Source organism: Cavia porcellus, unplaced genomic scaffold (assembly GCF_034190915.1).
Source record: "Cavia porcellus strain 051 isolate PalLab524CR breed Dunkin Hartley unplaced genomic scaffold, mCavPor4.1 scaffold_13, whole genome shotgun sequence".
NCBI lineage: Eukaryota > Metazoa > Chordata > Mammalia > Rodentia > Caviidae > Cavia > Cavia porcellus.
In genome coordinates this window covers 46,304,857-46,327,938 of record NW_026947496.1, presented here as the reverse complement: position 1 = coordinate 46,327,938, position 23,082 = coordinate 46,304,857, and the positions used below count along the sequence as shown (strand labels likewise).

Below are 23,082 nucleotides of genomic sequence, written 5' to 3'. Positions count from 1 at the left end.
CCGAAGAAGGCCACATAAATGCACATAAATGTACACATTTAACTGAAAAAGCCAATAAGCAGTATTTATAAATCTAAAGATAAATGTATATTAAGGATCTAAAACTTATTTTAATGGACCAACAAGTTACACATTTAGATGCACAGATGGTAAATGTGAAGTGAACAGTTTTATTCCACTAACAATCTGATCAGATATTACTCCAAATAACACTGACCAAGGGATATAAATCATCCCTTGATCTCTATATATAACAAAAAAGTGACACATTTAAACAAAAAATGTGTACACTTAATACATTTCAGTTTCTCCGGGGATATTAAAAAAGTTTTGATTATGTCTGAGGACAGTGTAGGCATCCGTGTAGATTGGGGGAGTTGTTTTACTTTGTGATGACCTCAAAATATATTCATTACACAATTTCCTAAAAAACAAGCTGAACAGATGCTAATAGACTGACATAGATATCTATTGTAAGAAAAATAATTGTAGCTTATTTTAATGGATATCAATTATCCCTATAATCCATGATGGGCTCTCAGAGGACTTTGAGTAACCATTGTATAAATATATATTTGTACATTTAAAATATTTACATTATTTCATCAACTATGCTTAACAACTATCTTAGCTGATAGGAGGCAATCACAAAAATAATTATAAAACCCCTTAAAATCATATTTCTCTTCTATTTTTCAGTATTTTTTTAAATTAAATCTCTTTCAAAATATAGGCTTGCTATTGCTCAGAAGTGGAAAGAGCAAGAATTCTTACCATGGTAAGGACTGAGACACTTACAGAAGGAACAGCAATGTAAAATAAAAAGAACTCTGAACAACGCAATCCACAGGGCAAGGATGGTCACCAAGCCATTCACCACCTCTCTGATTCCCAGCTCACCCTGTAACTCTAAAGTCTCGAGGAGCTACACTGCGAACCTTTCTGTCCATTTTCAGACCTTTTCCTTGGCCCCTTTTCCTTATCAAAGATAAAACAACTCTGTCAACAAACACTTGTCTTGGTTCAGTCTCCAAATGCTCAGCACCAGCCCACACTGTGTAACTCTGTGATCCCCAGAGGGTAATCTCCAAACATCCCAATTCTGGTTCCACTACCTCTGTCCTATATTTACAGCAGACAGACCTCGCCTTGGTACAATAGGGTACAGCTGGAGTTCTCCTCCCTGCTGTCCCTGCCTCTTCTCCACCTTTTGCCTTTCTAAGATCCTCAGAGCTGAGTCCACTAATGTCCACCCTCTATCCTCCTGCCAGTCACTGCCCTGAGATATCTGTGTTTCAGGAAGTGCATGCTAAGGACTAGTAGTACCAAAGCAGACTAATCCCAGTTCTAGTGTGTCCCCCGTGGAAGCCGCTCAAAAAGTCAAGAAGTCCGTATCATTATTTCACCAATGCATTCTGAGATTAAATTGCTACCTGGTGGTATCACATCCCTGCTCCTCCCCAAGCTGCTTCAGTCAGATAAACCATTCTAGAAACTGCAAAGTAGCACGCATGGTCCCACTTCCTTCTTTTCTTTTCCCACTTAGTTTGATCCCACAAAGACAGGCCAGGAATGCCTTGATCCTTCCCAGTAATTTTCTCAATCTAGGACTCATTTCTATTCAGAGTTCTAGGTTTTCCTTCAGGGCCTATCCTGGTGATCAAGATCTTGTGCATTCCAGCTCATCTGACTCACCAGCCTTGGAGCATGGGATACAGGTTCTCTATCTGGAAGTAACACCCATCTGACAAGACCCTCGTAGGTCAGCCTTATTCTACAACACAAGAGCTACTCACATTTGTCCTCCCCCCAACTCCCACCAACCCTCCAGTGTACGCCCTCAAGTGTTTGGGAGCTGACCCACACAGCTCCATATACCTCAAAATACCAGTCTTTATCTATGTGTCCGGTAAAAATGCCTCAAGGATCATTCTGTTGGTTGGGCTCTACCACTTTTAAGGAGCCAGAAAATAAAATCTGAGTATTGCAGAACATTTCTGCCATTATTATTAGACATTCCAATTTCCAGAATACCAATCTTTACAAGAGTGACAGTTTTCTACAATCTTTTTTCTCCATAATATATTCTCCTCTCCTGAAGGATAAACATTCTGCTGTCACCTATAGTAAGTAGATATCAAATAAACCTGGAATGTCTGAGGACTGAGTCATAGAAGCCAATTATTCAGCTTTGCTATGGGATAGCTGACACCTCATTCTACAATCACTCCATAGCCTCCAGATCTATTGATGTGCTGCTTGGTCCCACAGTAAATGGCATTTGATTGTGTTTATGTTAGTATCTACTTTTCCAGGCCTTCTCCATCTTCCCTTGGAGGTATAATTAATTTGTGATACCAGGATGTGTGACTAGCATCTATCTTCCTCTGCTTCTGGTCTCCAGCTGCCAATATGAACTAGGCTTCAAAATCAAAAGATGAGCTTGCTGCCTCTGAGTGTGGTACCATTAAACCAAACTCTCCAATATACAATGCACACACATCAGTACGATTTTTATGCTTTGTTGCTGTTTTAGTTTAAAATCTTCGTTCTTTATCTTTGTAATTACTGCTGAGCTTATGTGCAAAGCATTACAGGAGCTTAAAAAGTGATAAAATAGCACCTTTAGCCAGGGTGAAAAATGAGGGGAAAAAATGCATCTCTTATTACCCCCTACATTCATAATGCTGGTCTAAGGAGTTTATACAAATTCTGTTAATACAAGAATCAGTCATTATAAAAACAAAGCTCTTATAAATGGAGAAGGTGGAGAGTTTAGAGGGTGGGAGAACAGAGGAAAAAAAACAAGTTATATCATGTACAGATAAAAAGGAAAAAAGCAAGCAAATATTAATTTAAAAAACTGTAATATTAACTCAAATCAGATATATAGGTTTAAATATCACATCATTTCTCTTATATGAGAAACCCAAAATATAACTAAAGTGCAAAATAAAAGCTAGGTAACAGGATAGAACTTATGCAAAGGGATAAGACCTGGAGGGACAGGGGAGAAAAGGGGCAGTGGGTGAAAAAAGGAATTAAGATGTGTAACGCGTATGTAACCCACCAACATAAATGTAATCACTATGTACTGCAGATGTGCACTAATAAAAATAATTTTTTTAAAAAAGTGAAGTCACTAAGTCACTATCTCTAGCTCCATCTTACACAAAAGAAAATTGAAGGTTACAAAATTTAGAAACACAATACCTGGTTTACATCCACACATTTAGTTAAGTGGTAGCAACAGGATCCTGCATACTTATTTCTGACTACAAAACGTTTGTAAGACCCTACTTTTATAATCAGATAGATGAATTTAATGTATCTATAAATGATTATAATGCAAGGTAAAAATAGTTATTTTGAAGGTGGCATAACTAAAATTCTTCAAAATCACACAGAAAAATAAAGAACAATGCTGCGTCAGCATAGTGGAAAGCAGATGAGGCTGAGTAAAGAGTTTCCAGCAAAACAAGTTGGTGCTGGGCTGGGGCAGCTGAATTTCTGGGTGTCCCCTTTTGAAGTGCAGGCCCTTGCTCATTCCCCACCTTCGCAGTTATGACTACTATGGAACTGTTAGGTCTTTCAGCATTTCAAAAGGAGGAAAAAGTGGGTCCTTCCCACTGTAAAGCTCTCTAAAGGTCTTCATGGGCTTGCATATGCCATCAAAGGCCAGGCTAACACAGTCACCCAGGGAGCAAAGTCAGGTATCAGTCACTGTATACACAGGAACTGTGATGTCAAGGTTAGATGGCTTTTCTAAGGTTTGTTCAGTGAACAGAAGAGCTGAGCCACATGTTAGAAGAGTGCTTTTACTGTCCAGAAGTCATCACCAGAGACACCAATATTTTTCTTACATATCAGCAAAATGCTTTCCACAAGGAAATTTCAATGTCACCTCTGGCAGAGCATGGTAGAAGTTAGGGCTTGGGATTTCAACATGAGACCATCTCCAGCTCTTACTAACTTCCACAACAGGCAAACAGCTTTAAAAATTAGTCGAATTTGAAAAACTCTAAAGAAAAGAAGTGCTGTCTCGGAGAAGTTCCCAACCAGCCAAAAAGGGAGATATGCTCTGTTTCCAGAGACCAGAGTCTCAAGTAACTTCCAGTACCTCCTGGCAAGACAGAATGCAAAGGTAGAGTGGAAATGACCAAGAAATAAATAAGCACCCTAGGAGTTAACACACTGCACATCCACTGCAAAAAACAAGCTCACTTTGAGTACATGCCATCAGCCAAAACTTTACTGAATTACAAATATGCTTCAGTATAAAGTGCTTAATTAATGATAAGCATACCGTATAATCCAATCAAAAAAGCCCTCAGGCACATGATAAGACCTTAATAAATATTCCACAGATTGATATGAAAATGTTTCCATTTTTATAGATATAGGAATCTAAAGGATGACCAAATATTGTGATAAACGGTTACATTTTTTAAAAACTTATTGCAGTAAAAAACACCTTGTCTAAAATGAGGTGATAAATGTCCAAAATGAGGGGAAGTGTTTCAGATATACTTAGGATGATTTAATGACAATGTGTCTTACTGTAAAGAATTCTTCAATTTAAACATTCTTGAATTTTTTGATCATCCTTTTGTTGATCAACCATTCACAGCAATATTTGTCAAATAAAAACATGATGGCCTGGGCAAAAGTTCAATCATGATAAATTCATTCAGAGCCGCGAGAACTTCCAAACATTAAATTACAAGGGGAAAATGTCTCAATGAGTGAACAAAACAAAGGCTAAATACCATCAGTGGAAACTGGCCTTCAAACTTTTTTGGTCACCTGATCCCTTAAAGGAATTTGGAAAAACTACTGAACATACACGCACACACGCACATGCACACTCACACATACACACATCCCTCCTGCATTTTCAATATAGCATTCAAGTATTTTGCAGTCATTTAAGTCGTTACAAAGGATGTAATTTCCTATGTACTACAAATATGACTTGGATTCACTGCTGCATCACTGTTATACACAATAGAAGGATCTGATATCCCTTCACCATCCATGTTTGAATATGCATGAAAAGGCCCTACCTGAATAGTCAGTCTGGAGAGTTCTTTTTCCTGCTTGAAATTACACAACCATTCCACATTCTGTTCCTAATGCCTTATCTTTTTAGGTTGAACAATCTTGTGTTGCTCATGTCTGACTTGTCTACAACAACAACAAAATGGGTAGTATATGACTTTCTCATTTCTTTGACCATAAAATAAAAATTTTCTTCTGGCTTACAATATTAAATTTATCATTAGTTCTTATCAAAACAACATAAATACATAACAGTGTATAACAATTAAACACAAAAATGCAAATTATTATATGGTAATGTTTAGATTGGGAAAGTGCCATCCATTGTTCCTTAAAACAATGTGTTTTTTTGTGTTCAGTGACACAAAGGTCTTTCTACCTCAAGGCACTGCACCAGATTACAATCTTCTCAGAGTGGGAGAGAAAAGATCTGGACCTCAAAGGTGAGATCCAGGAGGCAACTGGTGTAGTCAGGCCTACAGAAGAAGAATCTTTCCACAGAAGAAAGATTTTGAGGTTGCAGAAACTGGCTCCTTAATATATCCCTGCCACAGAATGCTTAAGAAAGAGTCCAAGTGCATAGAAGCTCTGTCCAAAAACCTGGAGCCAGCCTCTGAGCTGTATACAGGGGTCACCTACCTGCCACGTGTTTCAAAGTTTTAAAGTCATAATCAAAAAAAATCTTTTTACATACGTTCTACTTCACTCTTCATTGTGACAATCCAAAAGTATGTAAAGAAAAACTACAGTTTACGTGTGATGAAAAATATCAGTGATGTCTATTACGTGTTATTATTACATGTGCCTGGGTGTTCCATGGTGTGAGCTAGCAATGTTTAGAGGAATAATAAAATAAGAACTTACATATCTTACCTATGATGTTTATTTATCTCTCTTTTGTCTCAGCAAAATTATCTCATTAAAAACTAATAAGTTCACAAAATAGTTATTCTACTTTCAGAAATCACAAAATTAAAGGATTACATATATAATTATATGAACTCTCAACTAACTCTGTGTTTTTAACCAAAAATGTAAACTAAATTACATAAGTCAATAATTTAAATCATTTCCTATTCAAAAATAGTCATTTATTTTTTCTTCTGAATGTACTACTTTCACAAATGTTGTGCTCGTCCAATATTCTAATCTATTCACTATGATACATACAACACAAATTATAGTTTGTGGATATCAAAATGTGAACCTAAAATAAATTAGCTTAGTGCCTTGCAGATTTGAATCTTATTAAACATTCATAAAAATAAAACTGGCCATAATCTGGCATTCAACATCCATTTAGCTGGTAACATTAAAAAGTCAGCACTGTGCTTCATCCGTGTCATTTCTACAGCTATATATTTACCCATGTGAGAGCAACAGGAATTAGTATTGGAAAGAATCTTGTATTGACTTTCTAAGGAACAATTAAATTTTGCTTAATATTCTAAAATATTCCCTAGAGAAAACACACAACTTTTGCAATTTCTGTGCTAATTACTAGGTTCCTCTGGAATCACAGGAAACAAAAATGAAAAGAAAAAAAGACATTTAGAACAATGCAAAGCAAAATTTCACTATGCAGATAAAAAAATCTATTACATGTATGCTCCATGGGAGAAACATTTTGACCATTATTAATTTATCTTTTATTTTTTACAGTGGCAATACCACCAGATAAAATTCACAGTCATCAGACACAGCTACCTCTGTTCTGAGAGCATCTGAGGCAGAAAATTTGCCCCTTGAGCTGGAGAACACCAGTTCTAACAGAGGATACTCAGCTGCAAGCTGCCCTGGGTCAGCACTCATGAGGCAGCTTTGGGCCCCTACCCTAGTGTTCAGAAGTGAACCAAGGACCTTTGCACTGAGTCACATCCCTAGCACTTTTTTCATTTTTTATTTGGAGACAGTGTCTCACTAAATCACTGAATTGCTCATGGTGGGCTGGAGGAACTTGAGATCCTCCTGCTTCAGCCTCCCAACACTACTAGGATTACAGGAGGGTACCATCACACCCAGCTCCTTCTGCTAAGAACTCGCTCAGTAAAATTGTTAAGATACATACACTCACAGAGGTTCAGAATGATCTGTGATGACACAAAGTTAGCTAATACCTTTTAAATTCATGTCACAAAACTCTGTACTGGGAAGTACATCCGCATTGGCAAAGTATCTTCCCAGAGAACAGCAGGGAGCTATGGAAATCGACACTGAACCCAGGTAGGGCATGGCAATCCTTCTGATAAATCATCATCCTCCAGCTAGGAAAGAGGCAGTGAGCCTGCAGCTAAATGTCACAGCCTCTTCCTGCTACCTACTTCACACTGGGTTTCAAGCCACCCTGCCACATATACGTACACAGGATTCAGATAACTTATGCTTTCACTCTGCCTTTTCTCAGGCTTCTACTAGACTTTTCTGCAAGGAAAATCAATATTCCAAAATATGAACTGGATCTTGTCTCTTATAGTAAAGCAGGTTATGTCAAGCCACATAGGTACAAAATTTTCCTAGTTGGACCTGATTATGCAGACCTATAATCCCAGCACTCTGGGAGGTTGAGGCAGGAGAATGGCAAGTTCCAGCCAAGCCTGGGCAACTTATAGTGACTTAGAAAGACCCTATTTCAAACTAAAATATAAAGAAAGGTCTGGGAATATGGCCTGCCCTGAGGAATAGTATTGCTCTTCAGGAATTCTCCGGGAATATGGCTCTGGGTTCAATTCCCAGTACACACACACACACACACACACACACACACACACACACACCTTTAAGAAAACAACAAACCCTTCCTGCTCTTCACATATACGTACACCTACTCACTGTTACTCTCCATCCCTCTCAGTCCACGCCTGTGGTGGTTAAGCAGATGAATGAATGTGATGCTCAGCTATTTGTTCAAATATTACTCTGGCACTTTCTATGAGGGTGTTTGGGGATGACATTTGTATTTAAGTCTTCAGACTTTGATTAAAGGAAATTGCTCTTTCCTGAAGTGGGTGGGCTTATCAAAGACCTGCTTACAAAGAAAAGAGGCAGAACCTTCCCAGAAAGAGAAAACTCCCCCCATGGTCTTGGGGCTTCATCTACAGCACCAGAGGAGAGTTCTAAGACTCAAACTGCAAATTCTTTCCTATGCCTCCTGCCTCCTGATTTTCTCCACCAGATTTTAAACTTGTCACACTTTTACAATCCTGTAAATCAGTTCTGTAAAATAAATCTCTTTCCCTATAGACACACATCCTATCCGCTGCTTCTCTTCACAGAATAAAATTTACTCTAATACAATGCTAAACTTACCTTCAAATCACACCATCTTAGTGCCCAAGACTTTGAATTGAAAATAAGACTCAAGGGGCTGGGGATTTAGCTCAGCGGCATAAGCGCCTGCCTTGTAAGCAGGCAGTCGTGAGTTCGATCCCTGGTACCGATAAAAAGGAAAAAGACAAAAAAAAAAAAAAAAAGAAAATAAGACTCAAAACTTTAAGATGATTCTAGGCCCAGAAAACAATCTGTACACACACCAGTCCTTCCCTCAGAGCTGCATAGAAAGGCAGGCCTTGCCTGACGACCTACAGAATTAAAGGACTCCAGTCAGAGGGATGGTGCTAGGATGGAACTCAGTGAAACAGCTCATAGTCCTAAACACACACGGCCTGGGGCTGAAACTCAATGAAGTTGGCATGGCCCTAGAATACAGGCATGCCTGGAATATAGAGCCATGAACCATTAGGAGACTTAAGAAGTATAAAATAGCAAAAAGCATATTCAGAAGAGCAAAGAAAGAATAGTGCTAGGCGCAGCTCACCAGTCCAACAGCATAGGGGGAGGTCAGCAGCACGATGGGAAAGTGAAGAGGTAGAGCGGGGGCTCAGAGCTCAGTGTTAAAACAAAGGCTGGGCCAGCACTGAAACAGACGTGCCAGTGGCCACGCTGTTCCCAGGGAGACTTGTCTCTTCCAAGGTAATGGAAGGCTTCCCCTGCAAGCTGGACACAAGCATCATTCAGGACAATGAAGGGTCCACGCACAACAGGAACTGTGGCTAGAAGGGAGCTGTGTCCTCACCTTCCCTGAGGCAATCATCTGAGCAAGCCAGGGGGCTGGAAGAGGGCAGAGAGCAGGAAGAGGAAGGCCACAGGCAGAGGCTCTGATAGTCAACAAAATGAGTTAACAACCCAGAGAAAGTGTAAACAAGAGGCCAGGAAAGCACACAGAACAAATTCAACCTCACTCTCCACACAGAATCAAACACATACTTGATTTAAATCACTATGTTGCTGGATTTCGAAGCAGGAGGAAATAAACTGATTTACAATTATCACTAAAAAGAAAGTCTTGTAGTCGCTGCTTTGTGCTTACACTTTTCCCATGCAGAACAGGAAAACCCAAATAGCATCTGATACATTTACATAACTTTACATAATTTCATGATTACCAGTTGGCAGAGAAGTTCCAGACCATAGCTCTTCCATTTATTTGCCACCAACAAAGACAAAAAGGCAAACATCCTGGGCAAGTGGCTCTGTACCCTATTCTGAAAAACCACAAGAAGCCAATTCTGCAGCTTTTTGCAGTGACATTCCTGATATTGCAAATCTGACCACCCTATCTAAACTCAACGATATGATTTAATCAGTAAACAAATGTTGACTGATCTTCTCCCCATTGCTATTTGCAAAACACTGATTTCAGGACTAGGAAGAATCACCCTTAGCTTAAAATCTGCAAGTTGCTTGACTTGGAAAAGCCTCATTTTCTTCAAATATGAAATAAGACCACCAGCTAGTTTGCAAGGTTGGCATGATGGTAAAATTAAATGTAGGTGCTTGGTACTGTAGTAGGCACTCAATAAAAATATTTTGTGGGTGAAACTGTATTTAATTGGAAAACCATGGATCCAACATGAAAGAATTCATGATTTGTTTATTCATTGTGTCAAGACCAAGAAAGAGGGAATATGCGTTATATAGCAAGTGTCAAATAACCAAACACAATCAACAGGGACGATGTGCGTATACTTTAAAATCACCTCTCAGTTACTTATGATATGTAAATACTACACCGTCGTTTTGGGAATAATGACAAGGAAACAAGTCTGTGCATGTTCAGAACTTACTCAATTTTTTAAAGTATTTTTGATCTGTGGTTGGCTGAATCGGCAGATGTAGAACAGGAAGTAAATCAGGGCCACCAACTTTGTCTTCACTCTTTTGTCTCTGTTTAGCCCTCCACAGGCTAAAACACATTTTCCGCCCCTTTCCCAGGCTAAAACTTCATTTTCTATGCAAGTGACCTATTTCTTTCATAATGCTTTCACAAATCTCATAGGTTGTGCTTCTTTGACATTTCTGAGTGGACAGAAACTGAGGAGACTGCTAGTCCAAGGTTAGGGGTAGCAAGAAGGGATGCACGGTTTGAAGGAATCCTGAGGTCAGGTGCTTTAAGGATATCTATTACTCCTCTGGTTGCATGCCTGGTAACTGCGCACAGGGTCCAAACAGATGAAAGACTAAGCAGAGGGAAAGTTCTAGAGGCAAATAAATGACCATCTAAAGAGGCCACTGCACCAAATGATGGCCACCACATGGAATGCATCCTCAACTGACTATATAGAATGCCATTTGTGACCTGTTAAGCCAGGACACTGGCCATATGAAGCAGGCATTGCCCAAAGCATTGCAAAGTGCTGCTATTCAGCTCCAAACGATCTCCCCACTCTATCATCTGCTCATGCAGAACAAGAATGGGAATGAGAATAAAGCCTGAAACATCAGCAGCCATTCTCCAGCACCCAGCTGCAGCAAGATATCCCTGGAAGAGAGGTCAAGGCTCATTTATCCCAAGGAACCAATCATTCAAAAGTTTTAATGATGTAATTTGAAAATGGCAAATACATAAGTTATTTCAATTATTTACTATTTAGATCAAACATGCAAATGCACTCATATAAATATTCATCCATGGCTCCAAAAGCCAATCCTGGTCTATATCACAGCAAATGTCTACTACACAGGCTCCCCACGTCATCATACAGGACTCAAATCCCTGTGAGTTGTTTTTAAAAGCCCAGTAGAGGACCAAGGATATAGCTCAGTGGTATAAATGTCACCTTGCAAGCATAAGGTCCTAAGTTCAAGTCCCAGCACCAAAAATAAAATAAAATAAATAAATGATAAAAAATTTTAAAATTAAAAGCTCATTAGGTGTCAACAGAGAAATACTTTGTTTTCTACTTAAACTTTCCTCCCACCACAAAACCAGTGCCCAAAAATATCTTGTTAACCAAAGTATATTAACTCTGTAAAATATGACATTTATTTACTGTCAGACTTATCAAATACACTGTGTTCTTTACTAATATCAATGTGCTTGTTTTTCTTTACATAAAACAATTTAATTTTTAGTCTCTCTCTGCTTCCCTCAATTCTGAGTGGTCAGTTAGGATTAATACTAACTATGCTTTAACTTTTTAGCCTCATTTCCTTGTATGCCATATTTCCTTATTAGTAAGCACATGGAATTCCAATTATAACTTAAAGTCTCCATAGAAAACAATCTAATTAAGTCTCTATCATTAATAAAATGTCATTTACATAATAAAGTACAAACTTCAAAAACTGGCAGTCTCAGCACAATTGGATTCTATTTTGAGTCCACAGCCAAACAATGGTTGTAGACTGGTAAGTCAGTCCTGTTGTCTGCTGACTTCAGAGTCTGATGTACCACCTGCCAGCATCTCCTTTTACAATCAACCACAGTAAAAACAGCAATGTGCACAAACAGTCCTTGGACAAGGCTGCAAAATTTGGCAGGACCTATCCATATAACATACGGCCATCTTCACACTTTCTCCTCACACTTCATGAATAAACATTTCCTTATTCAAATAAGGTATATATTAACTAACTACAGTAATTGTGATTCAACTTTGAATGGTAAATAGAGTCATTCTGGCAAGACAGCAGAGTTTGCAATGCAAATTACAGAAATTTTAATAATGGCAAAAATAAAATTGGTGGCGTGATTCCTAAGGCACTGCAATTCCAATACTTTTATTGCAACAGTAGAAAGCACACATAAATACTTCTCCATTTATAAGCTGAGGGGTTTTATTTGGATATGCATCACCATACACATATTTACCTGCAATCTAATACAGGAGCATCCTTTCAATAGGCACTAGCTAGGAATCCGAAGCTCCCCAGGTCCTGCCATTAAGAAGTAATGCTGCCATTTCTCAATAAATAACAATGAAACAGTCACTGGATTAAATGATTCTTATATATTATCACCATAAACAATAATTATTTGGCAGCTGTCCTTTGTGAGCTTTGCATGTGCTTTTGAGTAAATCAAGCCATTGATTTACTAAGCCAAAACATCTTACATCTTGCTCCACTAATAAGGGCCATAATCTCCCACTGTACTTAGTGATGCTTTAATGTGGTATGCTCCTTAGTACTTGTAATATGAAAGATTAGTGCTGATTAGCAGGAGCAGAAACACAGGTCGGTGAATGGCCAAGCCCAGGTCACTGAGGATGTCCTCATTAATGGAGAGACTGCTGATGGAAATCACATCGTAATGACATATATTGAGTCTGCTACTCTGTTGGTTTTCCCTCCTCATAACATCTACTGTAATAATGACAACTCACATTAATTTAAACATTAAATTAACTTTTAATAGCAAGGCAAGAAAATATGGAACTGTAAAAGAATTCTACGTGCCATGCAAAACCATCATCTAAAATAACCAAATTACTCTCATTCAATGCAAGACTGCAGATGGTAGATTACTTTAGACAATCCTCAGTGTCCTTTGAAGTCTCAAGCTTTTGCATCACAGCCTGATAAGGAAAGATCTTCCCCTCCCTTTTTCCCATGGAACTCAGTGGGCAGGACTCACACACAGTTCCAGGCTGCTACTCACATACTGACTGTCGGTTGGCTTCTCCGGTCACACAGTTAGGGACAGAACACTTTCTGTAGGTTCTGAGAGTAAACCAAGGTCTCCAATTGTTGGAACCGAGGGTTTTGCACAAGCTGAGCAAAATTCCCAGCCCAATTTCCAATTCTTTACCAAAGGAAATTCTGCCCAGACATTCATAATACTTTTCATCCTAGTTAATATGCTCCTTAAACCATTAAAACTTTATCATTCCAACAGGAACACAGAAACTTTTCTCCTATGCTCCAGACAGATCCTGGGCTCTATGCATGTGGATCCTAATTCCAAAATGAACTCAGTTCTTCATGCATGAAATAGGAAGATTAGTATTTATATTTTTTTACCTTCTTTCTATCCTTCTTTCACAAGGATCACAAACCAAGAAATTTCAGACTGCAAAGCTCTTCACAAATTTCTAAACTATAACCTTTCAAGTCAAAGATGAGGGCAAGCTGGGCAAGGGACAGCAAGAGCCCAATACCTCAGAGAGGGACTTACACATGAAGCTAAGTTTATGGCAGAGGAAAAATAAGAATTTCTTTCTCTGTGCTGGGGGAATAGTTCAGGGGTAGAGCATTTGCCTATCATATGTGAAGCACTGGGTCTGATCCCCAGCACAATAATAATAATAATAACAATAAATAACCAAAAGTATTTAGGTCTCTAGTTCAACCACAATGCCCTTTCCTTTACACCATTTTGATTCACAAGATCCATAAGAAACCTGTCACCATGGAGCTCCCAAACAGAAACACTTGCTTGTCCCAGATTGCTAAAATGCATGTTAATACTCTGTGATACCTTTTAAGTTTAACCACAACAAAATATCAGCTAGGTTCAATTGCAGAATTTACAATGATATTACCTCTCTAAAGAAAACCACACAAACAAATAAAAAAATCTTTGTTCAAAAAATAGGCTCTCCTATTCCCTCTGGGTCAACTGCTGCCTCTGGTTACAAGGCAGTAATTATCCTGTCCTACAGCAATCAATAAAACTCTTGCCCCATGAACCTGCTATTTCCTGACTTTGTTCTCTGTACTAAAGATTTCCAAGTCCTATTGATTACCTCCTAAATTTCTTTAAGTCCTCTAAAAAAAACAGCACTGACAAAGTGCTCAAGTTAACCTAACTTGATATTGTTTAAACAGACTTCAAATCTTTCAGTTGTATTAATGGTTTCCCTTTTCTCAGGTCTTTCTATTTTTCACTATGAACTAGTCATTTTTATGGGCACCTGTGTCTTCCCTAATGGCACAGAGTCTATTGGACACAAATCTGACAGTCTTCCTGAAACTGTGACTCCTGTCACATTTTTTTTCTAAGCAAAGGAGGATTGATTAATAAACTATGCCTGAGTTCTCAAGCAACACCATGAACTTTTGCCAAATGAACCCATCAGCTCTTAAGAGTGTTAATATCAGTCCTCCAGAACTCCCCACTAAAACTAGTCACCAGAGTGGCTATTATTAGGTGCAATCATCTTACATACTTCCTCAGGGCATGCAGCTATGCATTTGTCAACCTTTAAGAATGTGTTATGATTGGGATGATGGAAGCATCAGCAATCAGCGGTCAGGCTTGACTCTGAACACCCTCTGTGGTGCCCCTGGTCTCCTTTTCTCAGTGCTTCAAGTGTGTCTATATATCCCTCCAATGAATCCACATGTGCCTGTGGCTCCCAAGTGATGGGAGTTTACCTACATGGCAACTGTGTGCAGAGTTGGGAGAAGAGATTGTCTCTAATTCCCTGTAATTCTCTAACTAGAACTGATAATTTCCCAGGATCTCATCACTACAGTTCATCCATCAAGATAGATTTACTTTTGACTGATCAGTAATCACAGGAAAATTAAATAATTGAGTGTTACATGGCAACTTCTCACTTGGTGGCAGCTTTAATCCAAAGTCAGAGCTGAGAATACCACTTATGACCAATTAAAGCTGGGTGTGGGCCACATGAAGCAAGCATTCTGGGAAGATTGAGGGTGCTATTCAGCCCAAAACCATCTCCTCACTCTAGCATCTGCTCATACAGAATATGAATGAGAGTGAAGATAAAGCCTGACCCATTAGCAACCATTTTCCAGCACCCATCCGCAAGATACTCCGGGAGGGAGAGCTCAGGAATACAGGCTCAGAGAAAGGAAGCCATGAGCATGACTAACCCAAAACACAAAATGAAAGGTTAGGGGGAGTCCACACACTCCTGGTCCAAGTTACAACAATGATGCTTAGACTACTGCAGCATTCCAGCTTTCTTCAGCAGATCATTCAATTCCTCACTGATCCTTTAGCACAGGCAGTGTGTGTCTGCTCTGGGATACGTAGGAGTGTGAGCTCACAATTGGAGCTTATCCAATTGTCAAGGACTGCAAATCAAAAAGCTATGCAACAGGAAGGAAAGTTGCATCTAAAGTCCATCCTCTGATGAATGCAGAAACAAAATGTGATAGATCCATATAATGAATGGAGTATTATACAGACTTACAAAGAAAGGAAATCCTGAAGAAGCCACAAGTCACATGAGCCTTGATGCCGTACTATTAAGAGGAAGAAACCAAACAGTAAACAGTAATTACTATGTGATTCCATATGTATAGAAAGTCCAGAACAGGAAGGCCTACACAAACAAAGTGGATTAGGAGTTATGAGAAAGGGAAGAAGTAACTTTGGAGGTGATAAACTTTGGGAGTGAACATGCCAAAAACTATTAAACTGTATCCTTGAAAGCAATGAATTTCATGGTATGTGAATTGCATTCTAAAATTATACAAATCAGGTATGATGTTGCATGACTATAATCCCAAGTATTCTGAAGGTGGAGGCAGAAGGACCACAAATATGAGCCTAGTCTTGGTAACATAGCGAATCCATCTCAAAATAAAAAAGTTAACAGAGCTGGAGACGTAGCTCAATGGTAGAGAGTTGCCTAGCGTGTGCCATCCCAGTACCACACACATATACACAAAGTACAGCTGCAACATGGTCAACACTACAGCAATTGTCTACAGTCATATGAACACAGATGTAGTCTAATCAGGTGGTCTGGTAGAAGAAATGGATGAGCTGACAGCCAGGAAAGGAGGAAAAAGTGAGAGAAACAGTTCCTGGCACAGGACAGAGTAGATATAAAGATCCAAAACAGAAGACCTTTTTTCTCCTTCTTCTGAGACAAGGGTGAAGATGTCAGCTAAGGTGAAGGAAATATTCAATCATGACAAATGTCACATAAATGTAACTCTTATTAGACTCTAGCTATTTTTCTCCGAGTCCCTCCTTAGCAGGTTATCAGTTATGCATAACTGAAGGGTAGTATATAAAAACAAAAATAGACCATTACCCCCATTCATAAAAACCACACACCATAGCCTGAAAAAAGAAGGTAAGATGCAAATATTCCGAAAGGCCACAGCAGCTACTAATATCACGGTTACCTCTAAAACCATACAAGTCATTTCAAAAGGAAATGAGGTAGCTGAGTCCCAGGAGGACATAACGCGTACTTGCAAGAGAGCATCACAAGACTTCAGGTGTCACTGCTGTCAGGATCTCACAGCGAAACAGACAGAGTAAGATTCTAACAGTCAAATATTTGGCTGACCTTAGCTCTCACACTCACAGGACCAGACAAGTTTCTTCCAAGTCTCAATAATATGCAGCTCATTCACTCCAGGCACCATCTCCACTATCTCTACTGGCCGGTGGAATTCCCAGTTGCAGAGCCTCCACTGCATGGCAGACTTGGCAACAGGGTTAGTCTCCTCCCGCTGGATGTCAATAGCACCTCTCTCCCCAAAGCTCTAATCAAAAATGCTCTCAGACCTTGCTTGTTGTCCCCAGGGGTGCAGGACACAGGGGTACCACCCAGCACAGAACAATTGGCTTGTAGCAACCTGATTTTATCCTATTAAGCTTGAGCCACTGATATCCTATCTCCTCTTCTATTTAGGGTCCTAAATGCTTTATACCCTCAGTCTCCCCATAAGACAGATTAAACTTATCAGGGAAACTGTTAAAGGGGCTCTATGGTCCTACTCAAAATGTCAATTCTCTGAAACAGCAAAAAAAAAAAAAAGCAACACAATCAGTAAAGAGAAAACAAGACCTGAATCAAACCATCCCTTCAGCTACTTTTCTGGTCTCCAAAAGCAATCTGACAACTGAGATCTACAGTTTTCACCATGCAGAGGCCACAGGTGGCACAATGGTCAGGGCCAACTGTGATGTATAAATATACCATTTCTCCTCACCCCAGCACCTCCAGCAAATGACGTCCAAGAAGCAATTTTTGAGTTGGAAAAACCTGCACACTAAATCCCGACAGGATTTTCTATAAGGCTTCTCTCTGCTCTCACACTGACTACAGGCACTGAGAAGGATGCTCGCTTGTAAGCTGAATCCTCCCCCACTATGTAGGCTCACCATCTGGGGGCATCAACACCTTGTTGTTCTGTGTGCACCACCCTACGGGGTGCAGATCAGCAATGACCACGTCACACCAGAAGTCAGCCCTGCGGTCCTCCCCGTAACCACAGTAGCGAAGCAGCAGCAGTTGCCCACAGGTGGTGATGATCGTAGCCACCCAATATGTATCCGGATTGTTCTTGTTAGCCACCTCCAACTTCATTCCCGGCTGGAAGTTGCTCTGAAGGCTGATTTCAACCTTAAGGAATCAGAAAGATAGGAAGACCATTATTACACTAGACACATGAAAGACTGTAAGAACTGCTTAAAAATACAGCACTTTTTTGGTGCCCTGTATTTGTCTAGAAGAAATAAAATCTAAGTCACAATGTAAGGCTACAGCTTCTACAAGATTGAAAAAAAGATAAAATCAATTTTATAACATATTTCATTTCCAAAATATTATCACTGCAATGCATATCCATACAAAAAATGAAAATGAGAGTCTTCTTTCCAAAGTAAGTCTGATACTGTAATCCTCCATCTATATCAATATCAATTTGGGTTATAAGCTTTTCAAGTATTCAACATTTCCATGTGCTGGTAGCTACTGCACAGACAGTGCAAGCCTAGAGAACAGACTTTTCTTTTTCTCTTTTTTATTAGGAAGTATATGCCTTTCCCCTGCCCTTGCCCCGCAAAAGTTGTCCAGCCTGGTAGGTCCTAACATTCAAAAGCTGTTGTATCCACTAAAGGAAATGATGGAATCACAAGTCAACTACCCATGAGTCCCCTGCTAATTTTTCTTTAAATCTGACACCCAGGCCGGGGAAAGTCTACATTCTAGAGGACAAATGCAGAGCACTGCTCTGCCATTCAGGACACTAACTAACACTTGAAAGGGAAGTGGGAGAACTGATAAATCAGAGAAAACAACAAGTGACTTTGTACAGAATGAAACTGAAGACTTCTTCATAGAGGTAGGGAGGGCAAAGTTGTCGATCACTATCTCTTTCCCAAATATTCTTAAGGGAACTACGAATTCATCCCAGTATCTTAAATTGTATCTATTACCTGGCCTTTTGCAGGATCGTAGTCCATCTGTTTGCCAGGAAAGCTCTAATTCTGCTACATTTTAATATTCAGTTCTTTGTTCTACTAAATGGCCACAATCACATTCATACTAAATTATCATATGATGAGTACCAAAAGAAAAATGTGAATCCAATCCACTTTTATCAAGGCATGCAAATTCAAGGTCTTAAATTCCTTTTCAAAAAATATTTCACCCCCCAAAAAATCAAATGCCTTTTTAAAATAAAGTAAATTTTATAAAAGTTTTGGCCTTCTTACTCAGCCAAAGAACCAAAAGGAAAGTGAAGAAACTGACCAATTTACTTATGAAACTCAGGCTGAATCTTTGCCCTGAGTAAATCCATTGTGAGGGATTTTAACACTCACAATTTGACTGGAATTGCTTGTTTGTTGTCCCCAAATTTTAGCTGATTACAACAACAGTCCACATCTAATAGCTCAGTCTTGAAAATGTATTATTTTCCTTCCTAACGATGTCAACAATAACTCACACCTAAGCAAAAGTCTTGTAAAAACTCAGTTTTAAAATTTTATGGAACTTGTCCTGTGGTGAGCTTTCTACTTGCATTATCAAAGAAATATTATTGATGAGAATGATTTTTGTTAGATCTAAATGTTTTCAGAGTATTTCATTTGATACATAAATTGCTGTGAAAATTTAATGCATCCTTTCAAAATATCAGTTCATAATAAAACTATACTATATAGCTATTAACCTGCTAAGACATTGAGTGTTGTGTGTTCTTGTCTGGTTTTCTGGCTTTTTGCTTACTGGAGTGAGCCTTACCTGTTTATCTGCAGCTATGAAAATCAAACTAATTTCCACACCTCTTTATTCCTAGGAAATCTGGTAGAATTTCCTCTTTTCTTTGCATTCCTTTCTTTCCAGTGCACATTCCCTCCACTTCCACCCACAGAGCAAATGAAATGAGCTGCTTTACTTACATGTTTGAAGGATGTATGAGGGGCAGCCCTAGCACCTGTCTCTTCCAAATAATCTCCCCAGTTAAAACCAGTTTCTTCCAAGCTGGAGCCTTCTTCTGTTGGGGGAGAAAAAAGAGAATATCAGTACTAGGGTAAAGAGTCAAAAGCCGCTGGCTTCAACTAGGACCAGAAAATCCTTCATAAAAGAGACACACTAATTCAGTGGTTTAGTTTGATACTGCTCAATTCTCTGTAGGGCTTCAGTTTACCTATTGTAGAGATGCCGGCAGAAGAAACAACAGCAAAATCCTGCGTGGCCCCTCTGAAAAAACCAAGAGTAAAATTTGTGTTCTCATGCAAATGAATGGAAATCCTTTCTGGACTGATTTGTTGAGAACAGTGTATTAGCCACAGCAGACACTCCAGCCTTTGGGGAAGAGAGCCTTCCAGCACTCAGCCTACACCTCATTGTACACAGGCACTACTGGCTACCTACTGTGGCTGGAGATTATAGAAGAATATCCTCCATTGTTAGTGTCACAAGGGACTTTAGATAACAATGACTTCGATGACATTTTAAGGGAGGGCGGGATGAAACTGCAAAAGGAGTTTTTCAGCATCTGGCAAGCCGGTGACAGAAACAGACCAGCTGCCAGGGACACCCTCGTACTCCCTTTTCTAGCTGAGATACAGCCCTCCTACAGCCCTCAGGGCCACTCAGGCAGCAGGATCTATCTCTCCAATCACCAGGAACAAGGAGATCCACAATCCAATGTACACCTTGACTCTGAAAATCACACCTGCTTTAAATTTGCACACATCCTCATTCCCAGGTTCAAAAGGAGATCATAAATTCCCAAAATATGTAGTCCTTGGAGCATAAAACTAATTTTATCATCAAGGACCCACATTTATTGTTTAGACTATTTCTACTGAATTATACATTTGAATTTTGTGACGTTTATTAAACAATGAGTACTTAACAGTAAAAAAAAAATCACAAAATATTTGAGTTTTTAATATTTATAAAATTTTATAAGTATTATAAAAAAGCATCAGAATTTTTAACATTGGTTTTTGCTGTGCAAAGTATAAAAAAAACATTAGAAATAAATTCCCTTATAAACTACAATGAAAATACTAGTTGCACTCTACGAAAAAAGAATCTTTACTTCAATTATCACATTGAAAGCGGTCTGCACATATGACAACAGCACCCTGCATATATACATGGCTTACACTGACAGCACATGTCTTTCCTGGCCTTTTTATAGGACACATTTGACATCTCAGTTGTCTTGCTATTTTTTCAGGAAGTTCTCATAATAATATACAGTGTGTCATTAATAGAAACATAAAATGTCAAAAAAATAAATTACTAAATTCTTAATATATATTGTGCATTTCGAATAGACATCAACATTTTCACATCAGCTGTATACTTTCTTACAAAACCAAAATATAACATCGTAAATAAATTCCTATATGAACTACAACAAAAATGCCAACAGAACTCTACCACAAAAATAAGCTTTGCTTCAGCTGCCACACTCAAGGTAGTCTTCACACAACCACTGTATGTTCCAGCACACGTCTTGCTTACACTGCCGGCACATGTGCTAGCACTTTCTTTCCTATGTGGCAGGCTTGCCACCTCTCTTCTCGTCCTGTTTCATCAGGAGCTCTACTATACTGTACAAGATGCACTTAGCAGGGAAATAAAATGACAATAAAATGCAATATCAAATATGTAATGAGTGCTTAGAATAGACATCAACATTTTCACATCCACTTGCTTACGAAATCTAAAAGATAACATCAAAAATAAAAGGCTATATGAACTACAGTTAAACTCAAAGTAAGTCTACCATAGAAATAAGCTTTGCTTCAACTGTCACACCCAAGGCAGTCTTTACATGTGACAACTTCATATTCTATATGCAGGTATCACTTACCCTGATAGCACATGTTTTGTTTTCCTGTACTTTCTTACAGAGCACAGTTGACATCTATTTTGTTTTCCTGTTGTCTTAGTAGGTCTTTGCAATGCTGCATCTGCCTTTTTACCTGTCAGGTCACCATGTGTTCCACAATTTGTTTGGCATGGTTCCCTAGGCATTTTAATTTTCCTCTGCTGTAAATGATCTCTTATAAGCTCCAGTTCCAATCCTCTAGGAAAACTTTTATGTGATTCTGCACTTGTTATTTTCTTTGTAGACTATCAAACTATTTGTGTCACGTGTTTAGGAGCAAGTCAAATACAACCATTGACCAACACTTTGTTCTTCAAGTGCCATGATAACTGCTGAAAAACATCTGCTCCACCTTAGGTTTTGTTGTTGAAAGTTTCCATTGCAGGTTTCCATCTTGTCGAGGTTTCCCTATCAATATTTCCATCATGGCGAAATGTTGACATCAGCAGTACCAGTTTGCTTTTCTTTGCCATACAGGAGGCCAAAACAGATCTACACAATTCTCTGTTTCTTCTTTGTTCTGTGTATAGTTCCTGTACTGGTCAACTTGTACTCTGTTACCAAAGGTAACATCAATTGGAAATCAGTAAACCAATTGTCAAATGTCACATTCCACTTAGTTTTGGTGGATGGGAGTAGTAAGTTTGTACACAGAATCATTCTGTGTACTACTATATATAAGGACCTGATGGCTGAGTTCTAGGATAAATTTCTAAACTGAAAGCCTGTCTTCACATCTACAAGGGCATAAACTTTTATGCCATATTTGGACCCATCACTTTTCCCTAAGTCCCTGCAAATGCCATAAGAAATCTGCTAAGTATAGCAGATCTATGAATGCTTTCAGTTTAGCTAGAGAGGTGTCAAAATAAACACATTTTTTACTATGGCTATTGGTGCAAACAGAGTGTTTTATTTGCATTTCAGCCTTTGTGTATTTCACAGTATCTTGTAACATTTCGTCTGTTACATTTTCCAACACTGAATGGCAGTACAGGCATTCTGTCCAATGCATTTCACCTCTGCCAAGACTTCCACTATATGTTTGGACCTAGTTCTGCCACTGGATTTTTCTATTCGGTTGTATGGCTATTTCATGACAAGTATGTACTCATTCATATTTGCTGGGCTTTTTCACCATCTGCATCAAGGAAGTTTGCATTCCCTGTGTCTAAATCAATTGATTCTTGCTCCATTTCACTGTCATGGGAACTCTGGCTCACGAAGCCAACATCATCATCATCATCATCCACCCCATACCACTCGTCTGTTGTGAAAGTACGTATTTTATCAAAATGGATCATCTCCGTCATCCATGCTTGAGTAATCTGATGATTCATTTTTGATCTCCTAAAAAACTTGCAAATCTGTTTTTCATGTACCATTATACTGAATTGGGCTAATTCTACCATAAAAATCAAAAGAAAACTTTTTAAAAAATAAATCCTGGGTCTCCTAGACCCTCTGTGATGCTCAAGTAAACATATACAAAAACAAGTTAGACCATAAAGGTGTGTTCAAATCCCATTTTACCACTTTTGCATATATGCACACTCCTTGCCACTCATCATATCAAGTGGATGAATATACAGATTGCTTACTGTACACCTCAAGAAAAGGTACTAAGAAGCACAACTGACTACAATAATGCTAATGTATAAATTT

The 23,082-nt window shown here is 38.9% G+C and overlaps 1 protein-coding gene across 5 annotated transcripts in view; it reads right to left on the bottom strand.

Moving 5' to 3' along the window:
* The window catches only part of Sfmbt2 (Scm like with four mbt domains 2), a 295,751-nt gene that overhangs the window by 163,355 nt on the left and 109,314 nt on the right, over positions 1–23,082 (bottom strand). For all 5 annotated transcript variants that reach the window (XM_063260159.1, XM_063260158.1, XM_063260160.1 and 2 more), the window contains 2 exons: positions 19,466–19,560; positions 17,444–17,684 (listed from right to left, as the gene is read on the bottom strand). In XM_063260159.1, the coding sequence (XP_063116229.1) occupies positions 17,444–17,684; positions 19,466–19,560 (336 nt within the window). The remainder of the gene's footprint in view (positions 1–17,443; positions 17,685–19,465; positions 19,561–23,082) is intronic.